At 39.1% G+C, this 19,929-nt stretch overlaps 1 protein-coding gene across 1 annotated transcript; it reads right to left on the reverse strand.

The window, feature by feature from the left end:
* Nucleotides 1–3,897: 3,897 nt before the first annotated feature.
* On the reverse strand, nt 3,898–18,296 carry LOC134609320 (serine/threonine-protein kinase SBK1-like). The gene is made up of 7 exons (XM_063453000.1): nt 18,143–18,296; nt 13,078–13,165; nt 11,595–11,622; nt 8,995–9,058; nt 8,413–8,615; nt 7,278–7,828; nt 3,898–3,988 (listed from the first exon to the last, which is right to left on the reverse strand). The coding sequence occupies exons 1-7, from the start codon at nt 18,294–18,296 to the stop codon at nt 3,898–3,900; spliced, it is 1,179 nt and encodes a 392-aa protein (XP_063309070.1).
* Between the last annotated feature and the right edge of the window lie 1,633 nt (nt 18,297–19,929).

Raw genomic sequence — 19,929 nt, forward strand, 5'->3', positions numbered from 1 at the left:
AACAATCTTTCACTATTCCAGTGTTGGTAAGCATGGTGTTACAAGCTTTACAATTTAAACAGCTGTTGAAACCTGACACTGATTGTCTGGTAGATGATGGATTGTTAGATTTAATACTATAGCTTGGAGCCAAATAATTTTTTATAAATTACAGGAAGATGTTGAGGGAGGAAAGGACCCAAAATCTGATCTTCCTTCAGAAAATGCCAATGTTTGGCCAGCGTTTTAATTTTGTGATGATCTGTATTGAAATTAGTAAGAAAAGCATACTCGAATGTATTTGCTGGCTGATCAGTCCCACTGTTGCCTTTTTGTTTATCCATAAGTAGACTATTTCTATCTATATCCGTAACTCTTTGGATTTCTTTTTTAAGCTGTTGTTTATTATAACCTTTACAAATCAATTTATCTTTAACTATATTGGCTTGTTGATGAAAATCTGCCAAATTACTACAATTACGCCGTACTCGTGTAAATTGACTCCCTGTAATACCTTGGAGCCACGGGTCATAATGGCAGCTCTGTCTATGGACATAGCTATTGCCATCTGTCTTCTTAAAATAGCATTTTGAGGGGGGCGTGGCCTGCTACTGGAGCTACGCGGACGCATGTAAGATCAGCTCCGGCATATAGAGACCGAAAGAGCAAAAATAAACGGAACACTGAGCGCAAAACCTGCTATAAACCCACATACCGATCGGGGGAAGCGGCCACCATGTCGCAAAGACAGAAAACTAAAGCGGGAAAATCCGATTGAGCTTAGTTTTTCTTAACAAAAACTGCGGCCTCCAGATTGAGAGATAATCAGGAGCCTGCACAAGATGGCGGCACCCAGGAAAGGCGGGAAACTTCCCCCTCGCCACACACATCACCTCCTCGTACACCAGATGAGCAACCCCTGACGATGGGAGGCATCAGGGTGATGATGGAAGAGTTCACAGCCAATATACAAAAGAACATGAAGAAGCAACTTCAAGAGCTGAAGATTGAATTACACAAAGAGGTGCAGGAGATAGGTAACCACACAAATAGAAACGAAATTAGACGAACACGCTGTGGCCCATAACAGCCTGGCAGACAAGATTCAAGAGCTAGATAACGTTTTGGAAACACAGACTCAAATTAGCAGACATGGAAGACAGAGCGAGGAGAAATAACCTCCGGTTTCGTGGCATCCCAGAGTCTATACAGACGGCTGACCTCCTCAATTATCTGTCCAACATATTCCAAGCTCTTACTCCAGAAATCCACCCTGATCAACTGATAATTGATAGAGCGCACATATTGCACAGACCTAAACATCTACCGCCTACAGCAGCGAGGGATGTGATCGCTAGAATCAATTTCTTTCACGCTAAAGAAAGAATCATGAAAGCCAGTAGAAATACAGGCATGCCTGAAGAATACAAATTTATTAAAGTATTTGCGGACTTATCGGCAGAAACCCTGAACTTCAGGAAATCAATGTCGCCCATCACCATGATCCTGAGAGAGCAGAATGTGAGCTATCGCTGGGGATTCCCTGCCAAACTCCTCATTTCGCACCAAGATGCGGTCCATATGGTTGCAGATATAACACACGGCATTCGCAAGCTGAAGGACTGGGGACTGCCGCTGCCACCCATTGGACCTGAAAAATCGGCGAAAGTTCCAAGAATGTCGCCGGAATGGTCATCTCAGTGAAGAGCTAGAGATATACGTAAATATATCACATAGGCACATACACACCAAACTAACAAGAAAGTTCTTAGATCCTGCTAAATCCCAACAGACATTCTCATCTTTAAAGCACAGTACAAGTTCGAATTGTTTATGGACTTATAGACTTTAAACCCGAAACATTGGCAGCTACCACAGCTGGTTAGACTCCGACTCTGCCCAATATAATACTGATATCGCATAAGGGTTTGAACTGTGCACGGGATCATGTCATCCACTTCAGTTTTGGCAGTTAATGCACACATGGGTTAAATAGAAGTTGGTGTCAAAATATGTTGGCTATTCTAACTTTATGTTCAGTTTATGTTTTAAGCAATAACTGTTTTGTGAAAACGTACAAACTAGCGTTAAAATTGCTCTGAGGCCCCTAGGTGAATGACTGACATGTTAAAAGGCATCACCTGCAACCCCCCCAGTACCCGCACCTACTGGTTAGGTGGCGGACTGCGGCCCCGGCTATGGGAGCCCACTTGGGTACACCACCCACCGACTGTTCTGACCCCCCACTACACCCCTCACCCTCACCCTCGACATACAAGTAACTGGTTGCACTCCATAAAGGTGCATTCCCTTAACCAAAATCAAAGTTGGGCACACAACATTGTCGCAAAACAAATAGTACATATTGAGGAGTTATGGAAGAACAAAAATGGTATAGAAACACCTTTAACCCAACATGAAACTAGTAACCTATAATGTAAAAGGGTTAAACACGCCAGGCAAGAGACGCCTTTTATTGCAAGAACTTAGATCAAAAGAGATAGACATCGCCTGTATCCAGGAGACACATTTCCAAAAAAGCTAAGACACCCGAATTATACACCAAATACTTCCCTAATCAATACCATGCGATGTCCGCAAACAAAACGAAGGGGACATCCATTTTAATCCACAAAGATGTAGCATTTATTGAGCAAAAAAAATGATAGACCCACAGGGCAGGTTCATCATGTTGGTAGGCCTCTTCAATAACACTCAGTACACCCTGGTCTCGGCGTACTTCCCCAATAAAGGGGCAGAGATCTTCCTTCACCGTCTCATGCAAAAAATTGACCAGATCAAATTAGGGGGGCTGATCCTCTGCGGTGACTTTAATTTTATTACATCACCAGAGGAAGACACGACGGCGCTCCCACAAGGGGTAAGGCGAGGGCAGATGGTTTCCATATGTAAAACACTCACTAAAAGAATCATACTACACAACTTATATGACAGCTGGAGGGTTCTTCATGCAGTGGAGAGAGATTACACATTTCATTCGAAAGTTCACAATACTTACACACGGATTGACACCTTTTATGTGGACCAACAAACACTAGCACAAGTCTCAAGCTGTAACATTGGTGAGATAACTTGGTTGGACCATAGCCCAGTCTATCTAAACCTGTTCGACTCTTTCCAATTTAAGGGGAGAGGAACTTGGCGGCTGAACGAGTCGTTGTTACATGACCAAACATTCACTACTCAAGTAAAAACAGATTTGGTAAACTACTTTAAAGAGAATTCTAGAGGGGAGGTATCTGACCAACATGTGTGGCTAGCACACAAAGCTGTAGTAAGGGGACTCTTTATAAGACGCTCCTCATACCTCAAAAAGAACAGACAGAAAACCCTACTAGAATGCCAAAAGCTGTTGGCGATAGCGACGACTCAAAACAAACTACACCCATATCCAGCCCTAGCAGAACAAATACAAACACTAAACAACCAATTAACAGAACTGAATGCAGCAAAAACTGCATACTATATGCAAAAGCTGAGGGCAACATCTTACCACCACAGTGGGAAAGCAATTAAATATTTTCTTTTATTTGACGTTATTACCCTATATTGTGTTTTCTCCTTTCTAGTGTTATCCTCCAAGTGGGTAATATTTTCTCTTTTTTGAGTGCTCTCACATTAATAATAATAATAGTATATTGGTTGTATGTCTTTCCCTGCGTGAATCACCCCAAGATAATACTTTACTTGAATTCAATCACTATGAGAGTTGTGTAAAGAAAGCCAAGGGAAACCCAAGACATCCGGACAGGATGGAGAGGATATAACCTGACAAATGGATTCCTTATGTAAAACACCTATTGATAGATTTATGGAACATGTCTCTTGGGTAATAAAAGGATTTCTTAGAGGTCAAATATCTATGGCCTCAACGGCCAAATGGTGTCGCTCTGCCTCTTAGTGGTACATGACTCGAGTATATTCAGCTTCTATGAAATTTTCTGCTGCTCTAAAATCTATGAGCTTTGTTGTTAAAAATGGCATCTCCCTAAGATAGCAAAATAGGAAGCAGGAATCAATTATGTACATGTCCCCTACTATGCCTCATAACACCTAAGGCTGGTCCCCTAATGGTCCTTAGGTGCGTACATTTTCTGGACGGATAGGTCATGTTCATCATAGAAGACCTCGTTTGACACAAAGAACACAAACCCTCACCTCTCCTGTATTGCTTCTCAGCCTCTGATAGCTTAGTTACACCTAACTGCATAGGTTCAGGATCACTTTGGGAAACGGCAGAAGAGAGAAAAATAAGGAGTCAAAGAAATAAACAAATGCTTAGGTTTGCGCTTCATCTTTTTCTCCTTCTCTGAGCCTTTTATCCATTTCCATCGGTATAAATTCGTTTAACCCCTCTGTTAAAGCTTTAGCAGTGGTTTTGTCTAATATGGTGTCATACAGTCCCTCTCTGAATGCTGTAACCAAGCCACTATTAGTCCAGTTGACTTTGTGAGCTAAAGTTTGAAATTCGCTGGCATAGTGATACCGTACGATTACCCTGCTTTATGCGCATCAAAGCCTTCGCAGCAGATTTTTCTTTCCCTAAAGGTTCGAAAGACAGCTTGAACTGACAAATTCCTTGTAATTATAAGCTATGGATTTCTCACTTTCCCACAAAGGGTTAGCCCAAGCTAAAGCCTTACCAGGCAATTGGTTCATAAAAAAATAAAAAACAATCTTTGTTCGGTCAGAAGGAAAGACCTAGGTGAAGCCTCAAAGTGATTCTCAATCTGATTCAAGAATCCTCGACATTTGAGGGGTTCAGCACTAAACCTAGTAGGAGGTGTCAACTTAATAGAAGGGCTTTTATAGTAGGAGGCCTCAGACACTGCAGGCTGGAGAGTCATAAGTTTGAAGTGCCTGAGCAAACTGATCCATCCTATGATCAGGTTCTTCTACTTTGATCTCGTAGGTAGTCATTTGCTGGCTTATATTGGCAGGATCCATAATGGTCCTGTTGTAATGTCAAGGATAGATTGGATCCGACAAGGACAGCAAATATGAAAAGACAGTAAGCCTATTACCAGACCTTAGAATGGCCGGATTAAACACCAATAGAGTAGTACAAGACAAGCCAAGATCAGGTATACAGAAGTCAGAATAAACAAAGAATAGCCAAAGGTCAGGGACAATAGAAAGCAGAAAAGTTGACAAGCCAAGGTTAAAATGCCAGAATTACCCTAAATATATAACGTGCTCTCAGACAAACCAAACAAATGGAAACCATGACAGGGCATCAAACAAATGGACCAGGGAGATTAATTAGCCCATGTAGGGCTCTAGTTGGTTACGGTGACCTGGAGACGTCTGCTTCACCAGCGTAATAAACTGAGGCTGTTCCTTTAAATTGGAAGCGGCCAGCGTTCGTGAGAATGCCAGCGTGATTACCGGAAGTGTAGCATGGAGACTGGAGGAAGACCAGGCAAGAGGTTGATTTTATAGCTTTAGTGTGTCCGTGCTGATCAAGTGCAGGCATGCTGTAATGCTGACCGGGCATGGAGTCTCCACGGATTGCCAGTGTGACAGCAAGAAAAGATCAGGACAGAAGGAGTTCAAGTACCAGAAATCTGAATAGGAGATGTGGAGAATATCTACAAGTACCTGGGGGTACCACAAGCATATGGCAACCACGAGGAAGAGGCAAGGAGGATAGCAACATCCAAGTACCTCCAGAGAGTCACAGGTCTTGAAGTCCCAGCTGAATGGCAAGAACAAGATCCAAGCCCTACTGGTCATAAGGTACCCAGCTAGAATAATAATCTGGCAAGAGAAGGATGTCAAGACCCTCAAGTCTCATATAAACCCCTCTTAGGAGCTATAGAAAGCATTGATGGATCAACTATTTTTTGTTTCCATCTCAGATTTACTGCTATTCAGTTCAGAGCTCCTCCCTTTTTGATGTGATCCCACTTTGTTCTGTGTGCCCAAGCTTTTGTGCTTGTCAGTCCACACCCATTAGCATAATTGTCATGGAAGCGATGATGTATGCGTTCCACCTCACCGATCGGCTGTGAGTAGTAGTCCTTTGTTCAAGTCATTCAGTGGGCATGTAGAAAAAAGGGAAAGAGTGGGTATGATTAAAGTGCTTGTAACTAAACTTTTTTCAAATATAAATACTTTATTAATGAAAAAAATGAGAAGATAAAAAAATATATCTGAAAATTCTAGTATAAAGCTTAATTCATATATAAATGAACTCTATTCAAATTTACGCACAAGACACCTGAATAAACTGGTTTATATATGGATGCATTCTTTCATAACTAAATATTCCTTAATGGGTATATCCAATTATGTTACATTTTATACCACCCACATCCTTCCCCCAATAAAGATAAAAGGAGGGGGGGGCAAAGGTATATGTTAAATTATTGGACAGATTGTATAAAAATGTATTTAAATATTTATGAAATGATGGGTAATGTGATTACTCCTCTTTTTAAGCAGATTTTTAGAAGTATTTAAAAATGGATGAGAGGTGATAAAGGATGGTTAAGACACACAGGTATACACTATATTGGGATGTAGTGTATGCACCTGTATCACAAATCCACCTTCATAAACTTGTAAAACTCATCCTGGTGCTTTTTGCTACACTGTAATGACATGACCAACCATTGTGACATAATAAAAGCTAAATTGGCTATTGCTGGAATTCAGACAGGAACCTTAATCTTTTCAGTCTTGTGTTTAAGAGCTTTTTTGGAAAGCTCCCACCCTACCTGAGCAGAATGTACTCCACGGCTGTTCCCAACTCTTATAACCTCCGATCCAGTACCAGTACTTTATCTAGTATACCTCAATGCAAAATGAAAATGTTGCCTTCCTCTTTTCCCTACAAAGCACTGCTATTATGGAATAACCATCCGGACACTTTCAAATCTCCCAACCTAAAATCCTTTTAAGAAATCCCTCTCTACATATCTCAAAACAGAATGCACCTATAATCATGGTTGATTAAATTTCGTACCTATTCGATATTAAATTTATATGTAGTGTATTAATATTTTGTATTTTGAATATTTTATTGTACGCTATTGTAACAAAGTAGTGGGCCCAGGACATGCAGAAAAATGCTAGAAATCTAAATGTATTTCTGGTAAAATATTTTATAAATAAACAAATAATACAAACCTACCTTCATGTACATGGCATCCTTGAAGACCTGAGGTCCTTTTACTACACTTGATATCCATGTACAAGTGTCATGACATCTGTAAGCTCTGTCATTGCTATTGCTTCCTGTCCTTGGCTGACAAAGAGCTTAAACCTCTCACCTATTAATATTCAGCTCTTTGGATCTCCATGGTATATGCAGGTAATTGTAAACAATGCCACCAGACATTCTAAATGAAGGATCCAGTGAAAGTAAACTGGAAAACATAACCAATGCTTCTCTGGTGAAACCCTGCCAGGAAACAGGGGGAGCGTCTAACCCTCCGTATGTTTTCCAGCTTGCAAATATCTGGAATTGATGGTCTCTGTTTACAGCTTCCAGCCATGGAAAGATGCCAGTGAGAGCTACATACAGGGTGACTCCAAATGCCCAGACATCAATACTTGGACTCAAGTGTAGATATTGGTTAGGTTCCAGAATAGAAAGCTCAGGTGCCATGTATGGTATTATATGAGACATCGATGGGATGAATCTACCAAAACGTTCTGTTAGACCAAAATCTCCGATCTTGATGTTGTGGCATTCTTTATCCATAAGCAAGATGTTGTCTGGTTTCAGGTCTCTATGCACCAATCCTTGATTATGAATGAAAAATAATGCTTCGGAAATCTGAGCAGCACAACGCTTCACAATGTATTCTGGTAACCCAACCTAGAAGATTAGAAAAACAATTATTTCAGTAAAATATCCAGTAGAGAAAAATATAAACACATTTACCAATATCATTTTCAAAAACATTTTAATAAATCAGCTGATAACTCTCCTCTAGCAAAAATATTTCTCAAATATTGGTTATTTTGTTGTAAGCAATGATTTACATACTTGTTTAATTATCAATGTATGTCATACATCCAGTTCTCAAGGATATATGCTGCTGAACACAGAACAGAATATTTCTAATATTTCAATATTAGGCAAGAGTTGACAAAGTAATTAGCACTTTTTATGGAGATAGCTGTGTTATTAAAACTTTAAATGAAATCAACCTGAACATTGATAATTATTTAACCAAACAAAGATGCAGCTAGAACAGGTGTTGGTAATCAGTTGCCTTCCTGTTCTTGGTGATATAAAATTCCAGCAAATCTCCTCTGCCAGATTTTTATAGTACATAGGGTATCAAGTTGCCCATGCCTAAGCTAGCATAGAAACTCTAACAAGACCATGCGTTGTTACTAATCTGCTTAAAAATACCACTGAGATTATTCCAAAGCAATTGTTTAGCTTTTTCTTACCTTCTCAACAATAATGGATTCAAGGGTCCCTGCTGTTGCCACCTCCTGGACATAGATGTAGTTGTGCAGGTTATCAAAGAAGTAGGGGTAGGTAGTAATGATCCCCCTGTGATGAGAAAGATAGACCGCAACCTTGAATTCCTTGACAAAGGCATCTTGGTGGGTTTTCTCTTTCTTCAGCAGTTTTAGCGCCACTGATCGACCTGGCAAAAATTATCAAGACGGTTGTTAAAACCATTTTCATGAATGCAATCAACTATAGTAGCATTAATGTGTCAGGAGTAGCATGTTTAATACTCTTTGTGCTCCAGTATTTATTTCCAGGTGCCTCGTGCGTGCATGCGACACTTGGAAATTAAGTTCATTTGCCTATTGTTTTAGTTGTGCCAGTGCAGTAGGATATACAATGTAAATAAAAAGACAAATAAAATAACTAACTTTTTGTTGGCTACCAGGTTGTGCAAAAAGTGAAATTTCTGCTTGAATTACAGGTTGTTATAGCCATTAACTATTCTAGATATTGCGTTATTAGATAAACACACGTGTGCCAACAAAGGTTTCGGGGATATTCAAACTATGTACCTGCTAGCTTGTCATGAGCCAGTAAAACTTGACCAAAGGTCCCTTCTCCAAGCTTTTCAAGAACCTGGTACTGCTCTGGAATCATCTGGATCTCTTGGTTTTTGGATGTATTTTCCATTGCAATGACCGGGAAGGCAGGTTCTTTATTCAGATCCGAAGCGTAGACCTGAGTGTGCAAAACATTAGTTTTAAAATATGCTTTTTTATAATCTATTATAGGTAAAAATAAATCGTCATTACTAAAGATGCTAATATTTAACCAATGTTTGCTGTAACGTGTTTGACAAACTGCCAGTGAATGCTAATATCCAATGTTTGTTGGCATCCTCTGTACATTTACCAAAATTATAATTTTGCTGTTCTGAATCAGAATACAGATTTGTAATCTTTTTTTAAGACATTGCAATCTAAAGCTATGAAGTGTAGACCGTTTCTAAGTGGGGAAACCTAAAGTAAGACAAATCAGCCCATTCCCTGTAGAACAATTCTCTCCCACTCCTTTTCTCCTGCCAAAGATTAGTTGAACTTAGCAGGCACAAAAGAAATAATGAAAGCATGGTACAGTGTATCTCTAGTAATTTTTGGAGGAGAATGGGTCCATGGAGAGATCTTCCTCCAGAAAGTGGTAAAAAAGACTGCAAAATGCATTTATACGGTGTGTTAATAGACTTGTTAATAGACTTGAGGAATATTTGAATACAATTGGAGAGACTATATAACAGATGGACTGCGTATAATGTCATCCAGACATTATATGTAAAATTAGGTAGCACTTTATACAGATGTTATTAACACGTAAATGCAAATGGTATATTTCAACAAATAGTATTTAATAGATTGAATTGTTCTTTTAGCCAAACCAAATTTTGTGCCAACGTTCAGAAATCACCTGTTAATATTCGAGTGTCCTGACTAACCCCAAATGAATTATATGCTATGAATTAAAGGACAGAACCAGTCTCACAAACAAAGCTACACATTAAAACATTTCTCTCTGTGACGAACCCTTCTGCATAGACCTGTATTGCTGGTTCGTCTGTTTGCCTTGAGTTCGTGGATTTCCTGTCCGTATGCCCTTGTTCGTATGTTTTCCCTAAGTACCGATTGAAACTACCGAACCAACGGCCACCCAGGAGAGGAGTGTGCGGCTTGTTAACACCTTGACCACAATTAGAACGTTGTGGTTAACCGCAAACACCTCTCCATTCCATTCGTACGGGTGGTCGTCGTTCGTATGCCGAACACGAGGCGGCGGCCATTTTGGACACAAGGCGAAATCAGCGGTGTTCGGTGCAAAAACCTATGGATCTAAAAACGGACTCTTTATCTACCGAACACCGCTGGAGACGGCCGCCCCCCTTCTATTTCTTTGAGGCGTACAAACACCGGTCAGTTCGGGAGTTTCTCTAATTCGTATGGACTTACCCAGGTAGCCGTCCCATGTAGTCATTCGTATACCGAAGGACTTATGAGAGACTTTGACTCCATGGCGATTGGACTGTGTACATCGGACCTGAGCGCTATTCGGTAGGAATATGCCCTCAGATCCAGGCTATCTGGGGATACGTTGCACGAACACTGTACATTCGGTATTTCTGATTTTATGTATTTTATTGTATTTTTCGTATTATGTTTTAAAATGGCGATGGTCCCTATCCTCGGAGTTAATTAGGTTTCTCCCTAATTATCTCCGGGATAGGAAAGAATGACTTATGGGTAAAATGGGAAGGGCTTGTATTAAAGCCACTGCGATTGGCTACTGTATAATATATTTTACAGTCTTCCACAAGGTCCCCTAGGGGAGTGTCTACCTTGTGGAGACCTGCATAAATACTGGGCAGGCAGCCCCCATTAAACACATTACTGCTTGACCTTCAAGACGGAGCTTTGTCTCGTTTGTGGAGGGATTTACTATTGGGACAGCGTTTTCGTTTATTTCTAGCTGTGGAAGGATTTCGGATGGATTGCTGATCGGGAGTTGCCGCATTCGTACGCTCCGTTCGGGAGTTTTACGATCGGTTGGACTAAAATTGCATTTCTGGAGAAAGGGGATTATCGACTAAACGGCGGCTTCATTCCCCTGGCGGTGAGTGTCGTAACAACATTCCCCTGGCGGTGAGTGTCGTAACAACATTCCCCTGGCGGTGAGTGTCGTAACACTCTCCACCTACTGTGTACTACAACTCTCAATCACGCTATAGGTTGACTGAGACATGAAATTTAGTCCAACATACACAGAGAACCAAATGTTATTCATCCAACAGGAATAATAATCATGTACATTTTATTCTCTGAACATCTAATTGTTTGTTTCTATTTCAGTATTCAGTTAAAGTTTTAGTTTCTTTAAACAAATTTGTATTTTATAGCAAAAAACCCAATTTTCAAATTAGAGGAGCTGTAGACCGTTTCCATCTCTACTATTTAACCTACTCTTTGCAACTTATCTATCACCATGTGTAAAAAAACTAAATTACACTCCCTTCAAACATCCTGTATCAGTTTTTAAGGAATAGATCTTACCTTTAAAATCTTACTATCAACTCTGGGTTGAGATCACTTTGGAATATTGAAAAAGTGATCTTTCAAAAGTTCGACACGTGGAAATTGTCTCCTACAGTCCAATGTCTTCAAGAGGTTCCTGCTAAACCAACAAGAAGTCACATTCTGAAGGCTGTAAGCCTGCTAATGGTCTTTTATAGGAGAACTGCCCTGACTAAACCATAAACCCCTCCCTTAATTAAATGCAAATTGAGTATCCCACCAATAGCCTTTGTCATGTTAATAGGTGTGAAGATTTCTATTGGTCAGTGTTCAAGCAGTGGGTGGAGGAAAGTGATTATATGCAATATGTTAATTAGAAACACACTACAGTATCTGTTCTATTTGCATTATTAGCATTATAATAACCTTTTAAGAAATGTGTAATGTAAAGATAGCATAAACCTTGTGGAGGGAAACTTAAATTATACAGTCTTAACATTCAATGAAAGTTATTTATTTATCATGATTATGTGTAGGAAGCTCAAAAGATAGGTTCACCTCTATCTTTCTGAGACCTCGTGCATCAATCCAGTTTTTTTTTGGTTTTTTTTAATGTCAAACGTTGCACATGATCACTGTAGAGAATGAAATATGTAGTCTTTATTAAACTGGAGTACTGCAAAATTGTTTCTGCATTTTTTTATTGATTTTTTTGTGATAATTTATAGGTTGGATTTTAAGATTAGAAATTGGTCTTTAGCTTCTCACTATCTTAATTTAACCTGACCTCACATTTTGATAGTCCTTAACATTGCCATTTATCTTGTACACCCCTAAACAAACCTTTCCTTACTAACCAAAAGTCACCAAGGCGGCCGCAAAAATATGCTGTTTATTTTTTTTTTTAGTTATAACACTAAATTTATTTTGCTCTTAATTTATCGGTGTTATATATTTAAATATATAATTTACCTTATATTGTTTTTAACTATGTGGTAAAGATAACCAACTGGCTTTAAAATAACATTTTATTCTATACAATAAGTTAAAACAAAAAATGTGGATTAGATATAAAATCACAAACACAAACGATGCTGCACCACCAAGTTTTGTATTATAGTTGGTATAAAGTAGATTCTTAGTACATAAATCGGTATCCTGAGATAATATGGTTAATGGGGTTTAGATCCCGGTGCTGGACTTTTCCCAATCATAGAAAATCTCACAATATAAGTACAATAGTCCGCACACTGGGTTAAGCCCCTATATTCCATAGAAAAAATTAAATGGAGGATATGGAAAGTATGAAAGTGCACATTTATTGGTATAAAAAGACATAAACAAAATGGCTTTAGATTGTCATGGCAGACCTCATAGGTACTCAAGGGTTAAAACAGGCATGATATATTATACAGATGACATGTTGTCCCCAACAATAGCATAGATATCCAGGCAAAATAAACAAGCTTTGCAAAATTAGGACAGATGAATGAAAGGAATAACAAATTGTCACAATACCTGCTACTGCCAGACAAGAGAGACCACCGACACCACTACCAGAAAAACAAGTAATGCAAGTACCCTGGACGCGTTTCATACCTCCCTGGTGCTTTCTCAACATCATGTACCTTGCTACACGAATATTTGTCCATTACTGGCACTTTTTCCTTCTTAACATTGAGTGGATCTGGTTTAAATGGAAAGGAAATCCAATATTGGAGGTTGGACCTATGGAAATATCTTGAATCTCCTCACCAGCTTAACTGCAATCCATGCTTTTTCAGTCTTTGAAAAACTTGTCCTGGTATCAGTGCTATTTGAACCCTCTTTTACTGTGCACAGCATTCCTATAATGCATGGTATTAAATCAGGCCTAGTATGGCACCCAGTCAGTGAAACAAAAAAAGCATGGATGGCTGCAATATATATCTGGCACAAGTATGGAGACCGGGTAACAGGAAAACATAGATTATATATCATTATAACAGATCAATTTCAATATTTTAAATGCGGATATATTACTGGCCTTTTTGTAGAAAAAAAATCAATTATTAAACACCTCATGAAAAATTAGGAGTTTGAGACATTCCAATAAACTTTATTTTACTAAATTTATATATAAATATAGTGTCTATTAAAAGTGGGGTCCACAATGCTCTGTATAGTGGTTACTGAAAACACAAATCTGTCTTTAAACATGACAAATAACGAATGTCGATATATTCTAAAAATACAATAGTAACTATTTGAATATGCAATAATTTTCTGCAATTTAATTGATTAAAGGGATGGGTGTGATATGAATTCTAAAGCACTTTCTTTTCCAGATGTATTTGCATTACAACTGAGTTAGCTGGCTAACACTTTTAGAATATTGAGCTGAATTTAAACTGTGTGGCCCATTGAATTCAAATTACCCCTATCCAATTGTATTAGGTTTTGGCGTTGCCTATATGAACAGATTTAGTTGTTCAGCAGTTTATTTTTATTGTTTTATAAACTGGATCTTGGGATGACTATTATAATTCTGGTAAATTTCAAGTACCATATTTATCGGCGTATAACACGCACTTTTTCTCCCTGAAAATAGGGGGAAAATCATGGGTGCGTGTTATATGCCGATATCCCATATTTACTTACCTGTCTTGAAGCGTGGGCCGGAGTTCAGCGCGCACCGCGATACTGGAACTTCAATTTCAGGTTCCGGTTTCCGGCGGGACTGAAAGGAAGTGTGCACACTTCCTTTCAGTCCCGCCAGTACTGGAACCTGAAATTATAGTTCCAGTACCGCGGTGCGCGCTGTGAAGCCGGCCCACGCTTCAAGACGACAGGTAAGTAATTATGGGACAAGAGGGAAAGTGCACTAGGGGACACTATGGGAGGGGGGAACACTATGGGAGGGGGGGAAGAATACTATGGAAAGGGGGGGGAAGAATACTATGGGAGGGGGAACACTATGGGAGGGGATGGAGAATACTATGGAAAGGGGGGGAACACTATGGGATGAGGGGGGGAATACTATATTCGATGAGGTATGGCCTGCGTCTGGAAAAAGTTTGAGCTTTGGTTATGCTATGAAATAAGATTAGGCAGACTACAGTTGTGGAAAATGTTATGTTACTTTTTTTATTAGACTTTAATAGCAACATATGAAAAATAGGAGTAATTGGAGCCATAGGTATTTACTTTTCTCAAATCTTTTTTTGTACCATACTATACTGCCGTATCTAGAAGTAATATTATTTGTACATCACATTTATTAGTTGGGTTACTTGGAAGCTTCAAATAAGATGCTTTACTTAGTTCTAAGTGTCACAAATCATTACAGCTCCTTCTGTGCCAGCCTTCAGAATTGTTAGATTAATCATTTTACAGATGTTTGCAGGTCAAATTTTCATTTGGTCAAACTATTAATAACGATTATTGTATTTCTTACAAATGTAATGTTTACTCTCTGACTCTGCTACTAATTTAGAGGGGTCTTGTTCTACAGCTAATTGAAGTTTGTCCACATATAATAGCATATTGTCCAATAGAAAAATAAGACCTTTTAACAGAACCGTGCTTGGTAGGATTATATTTTTTTTCCAGAGCCAATCCTCCTTTAGATTAGACGTAGTAATTTTTTTTTTTCTTCAAATATGTTTGACCACAAACATCATGAAGACTATTACAACCCCTACATGAGTGTTTGAGAATCCAGGCTTTTAATCACATTTATCAGTCAGTAATTTATCTCAGAAAAATCCTTGGACAATACTGGAGTTTAGCCAACTTATTACAACATATTATTGGTAATATGTTAAATTAATTAAAGCTCCCTGTTGGAAATAAAGTGAGTCCCTTTTCTAGGACACTCACTTCATCTTACTTGATGAAATTACTTACATTTGATAGAATTCTATTACCAGTAGTCAGTGAAAGGGTAATTTTTCAGTTCTAAAACTTAGCTTTTGGTGTATTCATTTTCCTTTTTTTTTTTTTTTTGCAATTTGTTTGAATTATTTTTTTTGTTTTGGGCTATGTATTAATGCCTCACTCCTGATTATTCATTATTCTGTCTCACCCTATAGGTGAGTATGATAACACAGATGCTGTCATTCACAATTCCCAAATGTTATATCCTGTATTCACTATTTTGATATCAGTAAAACTGAATTTTGTTTTACACTTTATTTATTTTTTCTGTGCTTCAATGTGGGTCCTTTTTTTTTCTTTTTTTCCATTCTTCTTGACTCATGCCAAGCAAACTACAGATATATTCACAAAGTGCCAGGTTGTTGTAAGAGATTCCACAGAACATCACATTTTTTAGCAATTCCCTTTGTACCATAACTGTACCTTTCTGTTGGTCTATAATATAATGAATTTAAGATAAAGCTATGTGGAATATATTAGCATTATATAATAATAGTAAATGTGGAAAGCTCTCTGTATTGGTTTCATTTTTTTAAACTTTTTATTGAATTCCTCTTAAACTTACTTTTACAAATTTAAAACGGATACCATATTATAAACTATTCACAATTGATCCCCAAAAGTCAACATTATTAGTAGTTACCAGATCCATATAAGTAACCATTATAGATGGTGCTTCTACTAATTGAGAAATGAAGGTCTAAATTCTACTACCTACTACCTACCGTCAATGTCTAGATAGTAATATCCAGGGATTATGGTTTTAACGCTGATGTATAACTTTTCAATTTGCTCTAACAGCTGGTTATCTGGACTAGTCAAATTTTGGGGGGATTCTAAGATACTCCTACAACTACACTATTTCTCCTCTTACATCCTGACAGGATTTCTACCCAAAAGGCCTACACATTTTACTTGTATGCAGAGCCGACGCTACCATAAGGTTGCACAAGCAACCGCCTTAACCTCTCCTAACCTGGAAAAGCAGTGCGGAGGTGAAAGGAATGAAAGAAGTCAGTCGCTATAATCAGTGGCAAAGGCCACATGGATATATATCATATTTTAGGCCCCAACACTCTTGGCGGAAGAATAAGTGTCCAGGGGATGCTAGGGGTGTACAAAAAAGTGAATATATGAGAATAAATGAAACAATCTGGCATTAGTTTCCCTTTTTCCAAAGATTCTACCCCAAAGGTGTCCTCAAATCGTGTATATATATATATATATATATATATATATATATATATATATATATTACACAATACATAGGGGTGATCTTGCTAAGGAAGTTAAAAATGGTAAAACATGGACAATATAGGTTTTATCAATTGGCCACTCGCAATATGAAAGTCAAAAGACAGAACTCTGAGTAGTATTTGTTTCAAGAGTGTTTATTTCATTTATATTGTCCAAATTGAGTTGAAAATCTGTAAGGTGCATCCAGATAAAATATGAGCAAGATCAAGTGCTAAATACAACTTTATTCACTTACAAATTAGTTGGTAATAGTGATCCTATGCATTTCATCCCACATCGAGAACAATTCTGCAGTATGTACAAGTGAGGCATAAATATACCTCCCTGCCCACCATATTCTTATAAACCCCTCTTAATTGATCCATCCATACTTTCATTGGCTTTCCGACATTGTGCAGTCCGTGCGAAGATGTCTTGTTCCAAGTATGCGTTACATTTCATTCTGGAGTTTGTGTGCTTGCAAGTCACCTTCCACTCATGTCATCACGTCGTAGAAGTGATGATGTGTGCATTCCAAATTTGTTCCACTACACTCTCTGCCCGATCGGATGCAAGTATAAGTCCTTACTCCAAGTTATCCAGTGGGCATGTAGAGAAAAGGGAAGATGGGTTAAATGACATAAGTGCCTATCACTTACAACTAATAAACTATGATCAAAATTTCCTCTATGAATGAATAAATATAAAGATTAACCAGTTGCGAAAGACCAAGCAATTGTGCAGGATTCTAAGACCAGACAGACAAACGTGTACAGAGCCTGGATTCACTACAAGAAAGCCTATGACACAATGCCACACACATGGATACTGGAATGGTTGGCACTATACAATATCAACCAGACAATAAAAACTCAATGGGCAAGTGGAAAACAACTTTAGAAGTCAATTCCAGGACACTTACTCAAGTGAACATCAAATGTGGCATATACCAATGTGATGCACTATCCCCAATGCTGTTCTGCATAGGCCTCAACCCTCTTAGCCAATTCATCAAGAAGAGTGGATACAGATACAAAAGTGGGGCTACCATCAGCCACCTACTCTACATGGTGACATCAAGCTGTATGCCATGAATGAGCAGGTCACTGATTTACTGATCTACATAACTAGGATATACAGCAAAGACATCACAATATAATTCGGACTAGACAAGTTTGGAAGGATGATGGTGTCATGGACAGATAGGATCCAACAAGCAAAGACAGCAAATACGAAAAAACAGTAAGCCTATTACCGGACTTAAAAATGGCCGAATTAAATGCCAATGGAGTAGTACAAGACAAGCTGAGGTCTGCGATACAGATGAAAGAATAATTGTTAAGAATAGCCAAAGGTCAGGGACAATAGGAGAAAAGTCCACGACAAGCCAAGGTCAAAATGCCAGAATTACATAACTCTTGGATAAACCAAAGAAATGGAAACCATGACAGGGCATCAAACAAATGGACCAGGGAGTTTAAATCACCCAGATAGGGCTTTAATTGGTTACTGTGACCTGGTGCTTCCAAAACGTGTGCACTGCGATAATATGGTGATGCAAGCAGGTCCATGTCACCAGCATCAAAAACGAAGGCTGCACTGTTAAATTGTGGCCCTTGGAAGTGACTGGCATTCGTGAGAACACCGGCACGATTTTTGGCCATGTAGCGTGGAGAGCGTAAAGAGGCCCGGCAAGAGGTAAATTTAGTGTCTGTGCTGATAGTGTGGACACGCTGTCATGCTGAACCGGGTGGGGGCTCATGACCGCGCCGATTGGGCGTGGGAACATGGACTCCCTGGATTGGCAGTGTGACAGTACATCCCCCCTCGAATGCCCACCAGGCGGTCAGGACGTGGCTTAGCAGGAAACTTGGCATGAAAAAACAGATCAGACAAGCAGCCTGCACATCGGACGTGGGAACCCAGGACCTCTCCTGTGCCATACCCCTTCCAGTGAACCAAATATTGCAAGGAACCCTGGGAGAACCGCAAGTCGACAATAGAATGACTCTCCACAGTAACAGTAGAGGGAGGAACATTAGCCATTGTGTAACGATTACATATCAATAGTTTCAGCAAGGAAACATGAAAAACATTGTGTATGCGCAATGTACGAGGCAGTTCCAGGGCAAAGAAAACAGGATTACCCTTCCGTAAAACACGGAAGGGACCTACAAACCGTGGTGCCAATTTCATTGACTGAACTTTTAGTCGCAGATTACGTGTAGAGGGCCAGACCTTGTCACCCACTAAGTAGTAAGGACCAACAATCCTGCGTCTGTCTGCAAAATGCTTAAAACGTTCAGCTGCTTGGGACAGAGACTTTAATCTGAACCCAGGTATTCTGAAGAGAAGACAGATGCTGATCTAACACAGGCATACCACTTTTAGAAATGGAATCTGGAAGAACAATGGAATGACGTCAATGATTAATGTTGAATGGGCCAAACCGAGAGGAGTCTTGTGTGGAGTTGTTGCGTGCGAACTCAGCCCAGGGAAGGAGCTCAGAGCAGTTGTCTTGGTTATGGGAAATAAAACATCTTAAATAGTTTTCCAGAGACTGGTTGGCTCTTTCAGCTTCACCATTACACTGTGGGTGGTAAGCAGAAGAATAAGACATCTTGATACCCAACTCACTGCAAAACTACTTCCAAAACTTAGAAATGAACTGACTCCTTCTATCAACACAATCTCTTGAGGAAGCCCATGCAAACAAAACACCTCTTTGATAAAAATCAAAGCCAATTCACCAGAGAATGGTAATTTGGTGAGAGGGATTAGATGCACTATTTTAGAAAATTGATCAATGGCTGTCAAAAGTAGAGTGAGCCATAGATTTAGGTAAATCAACTATAAAATTCATTGCTAAATGTGACCAAGGTAAGTCTGGGATATCGAAAGGTTGTAATAATCCACAATGCAGGTTTCTAGTGGTCTTAACTTTAGCACAGGTTACGCAAGCAGCGATATACTCTCGGGTATTGATGTGTAATGTAGGCCACCAAAATTGCCTAAAGATAGCGGATATGGCCTTATGGATGCTAGGGTGTTCTGCTGTCCTGTTTTCCTGAAATAAAGAAAACACTAGGTCTATCTGAATCAGGTACATACAATACATAGGGAAAGCATTTTAAGATGGGGCCAATGCCTGTCCTGTCTGTATTTTTTCTAACACACAAGACAACAAGGATAGAAAGGTGGTAGCTACAATGCATTCAGAGGGAATTGTGGGAGATGACCTCTTCAATATCATCTTCCATATCAAATTGTCTGGACAAGACATCAGCCTTAGTATTT

This window comes from Pelobates fuscus, chromosome 4 (assembly GCF_036172605.1).
Source record: "Pelobates fuscus isolate aPelFus1 chromosome 4, aPelFus1.pri, whole genome shotgun sequence".
NCBI classification, from domain to species: Eukaryota; Metazoa; Chordata; class Amphibia; order Anura; family Pelobatidae; genus Pelobates; species Pelobates fuscus.

Coding starts and splice junctions, on each gene's coding strand:
- LOC134609320 (XM_063453000.1), bottom strand. CDS start 18,296: ATGGCCAAAAATCGTGCCGGTGTTCTCACGAATGCCAGTCACTTCCAA. Junction 11,623..13,077: donor GTTGAGAAAGCACCAGGGAG/GTATGAAACGCG, acceptor AACCTCTTGAAG/ACATTGGACTGTAGGAGACA. Junction 3,989..7,277: donor AAAGAGCTGAATATTAATAG/GTGAGAGGTTTA, acceptor TTGCTATCTTAG/GGAGATGCCATTTTTAACAA.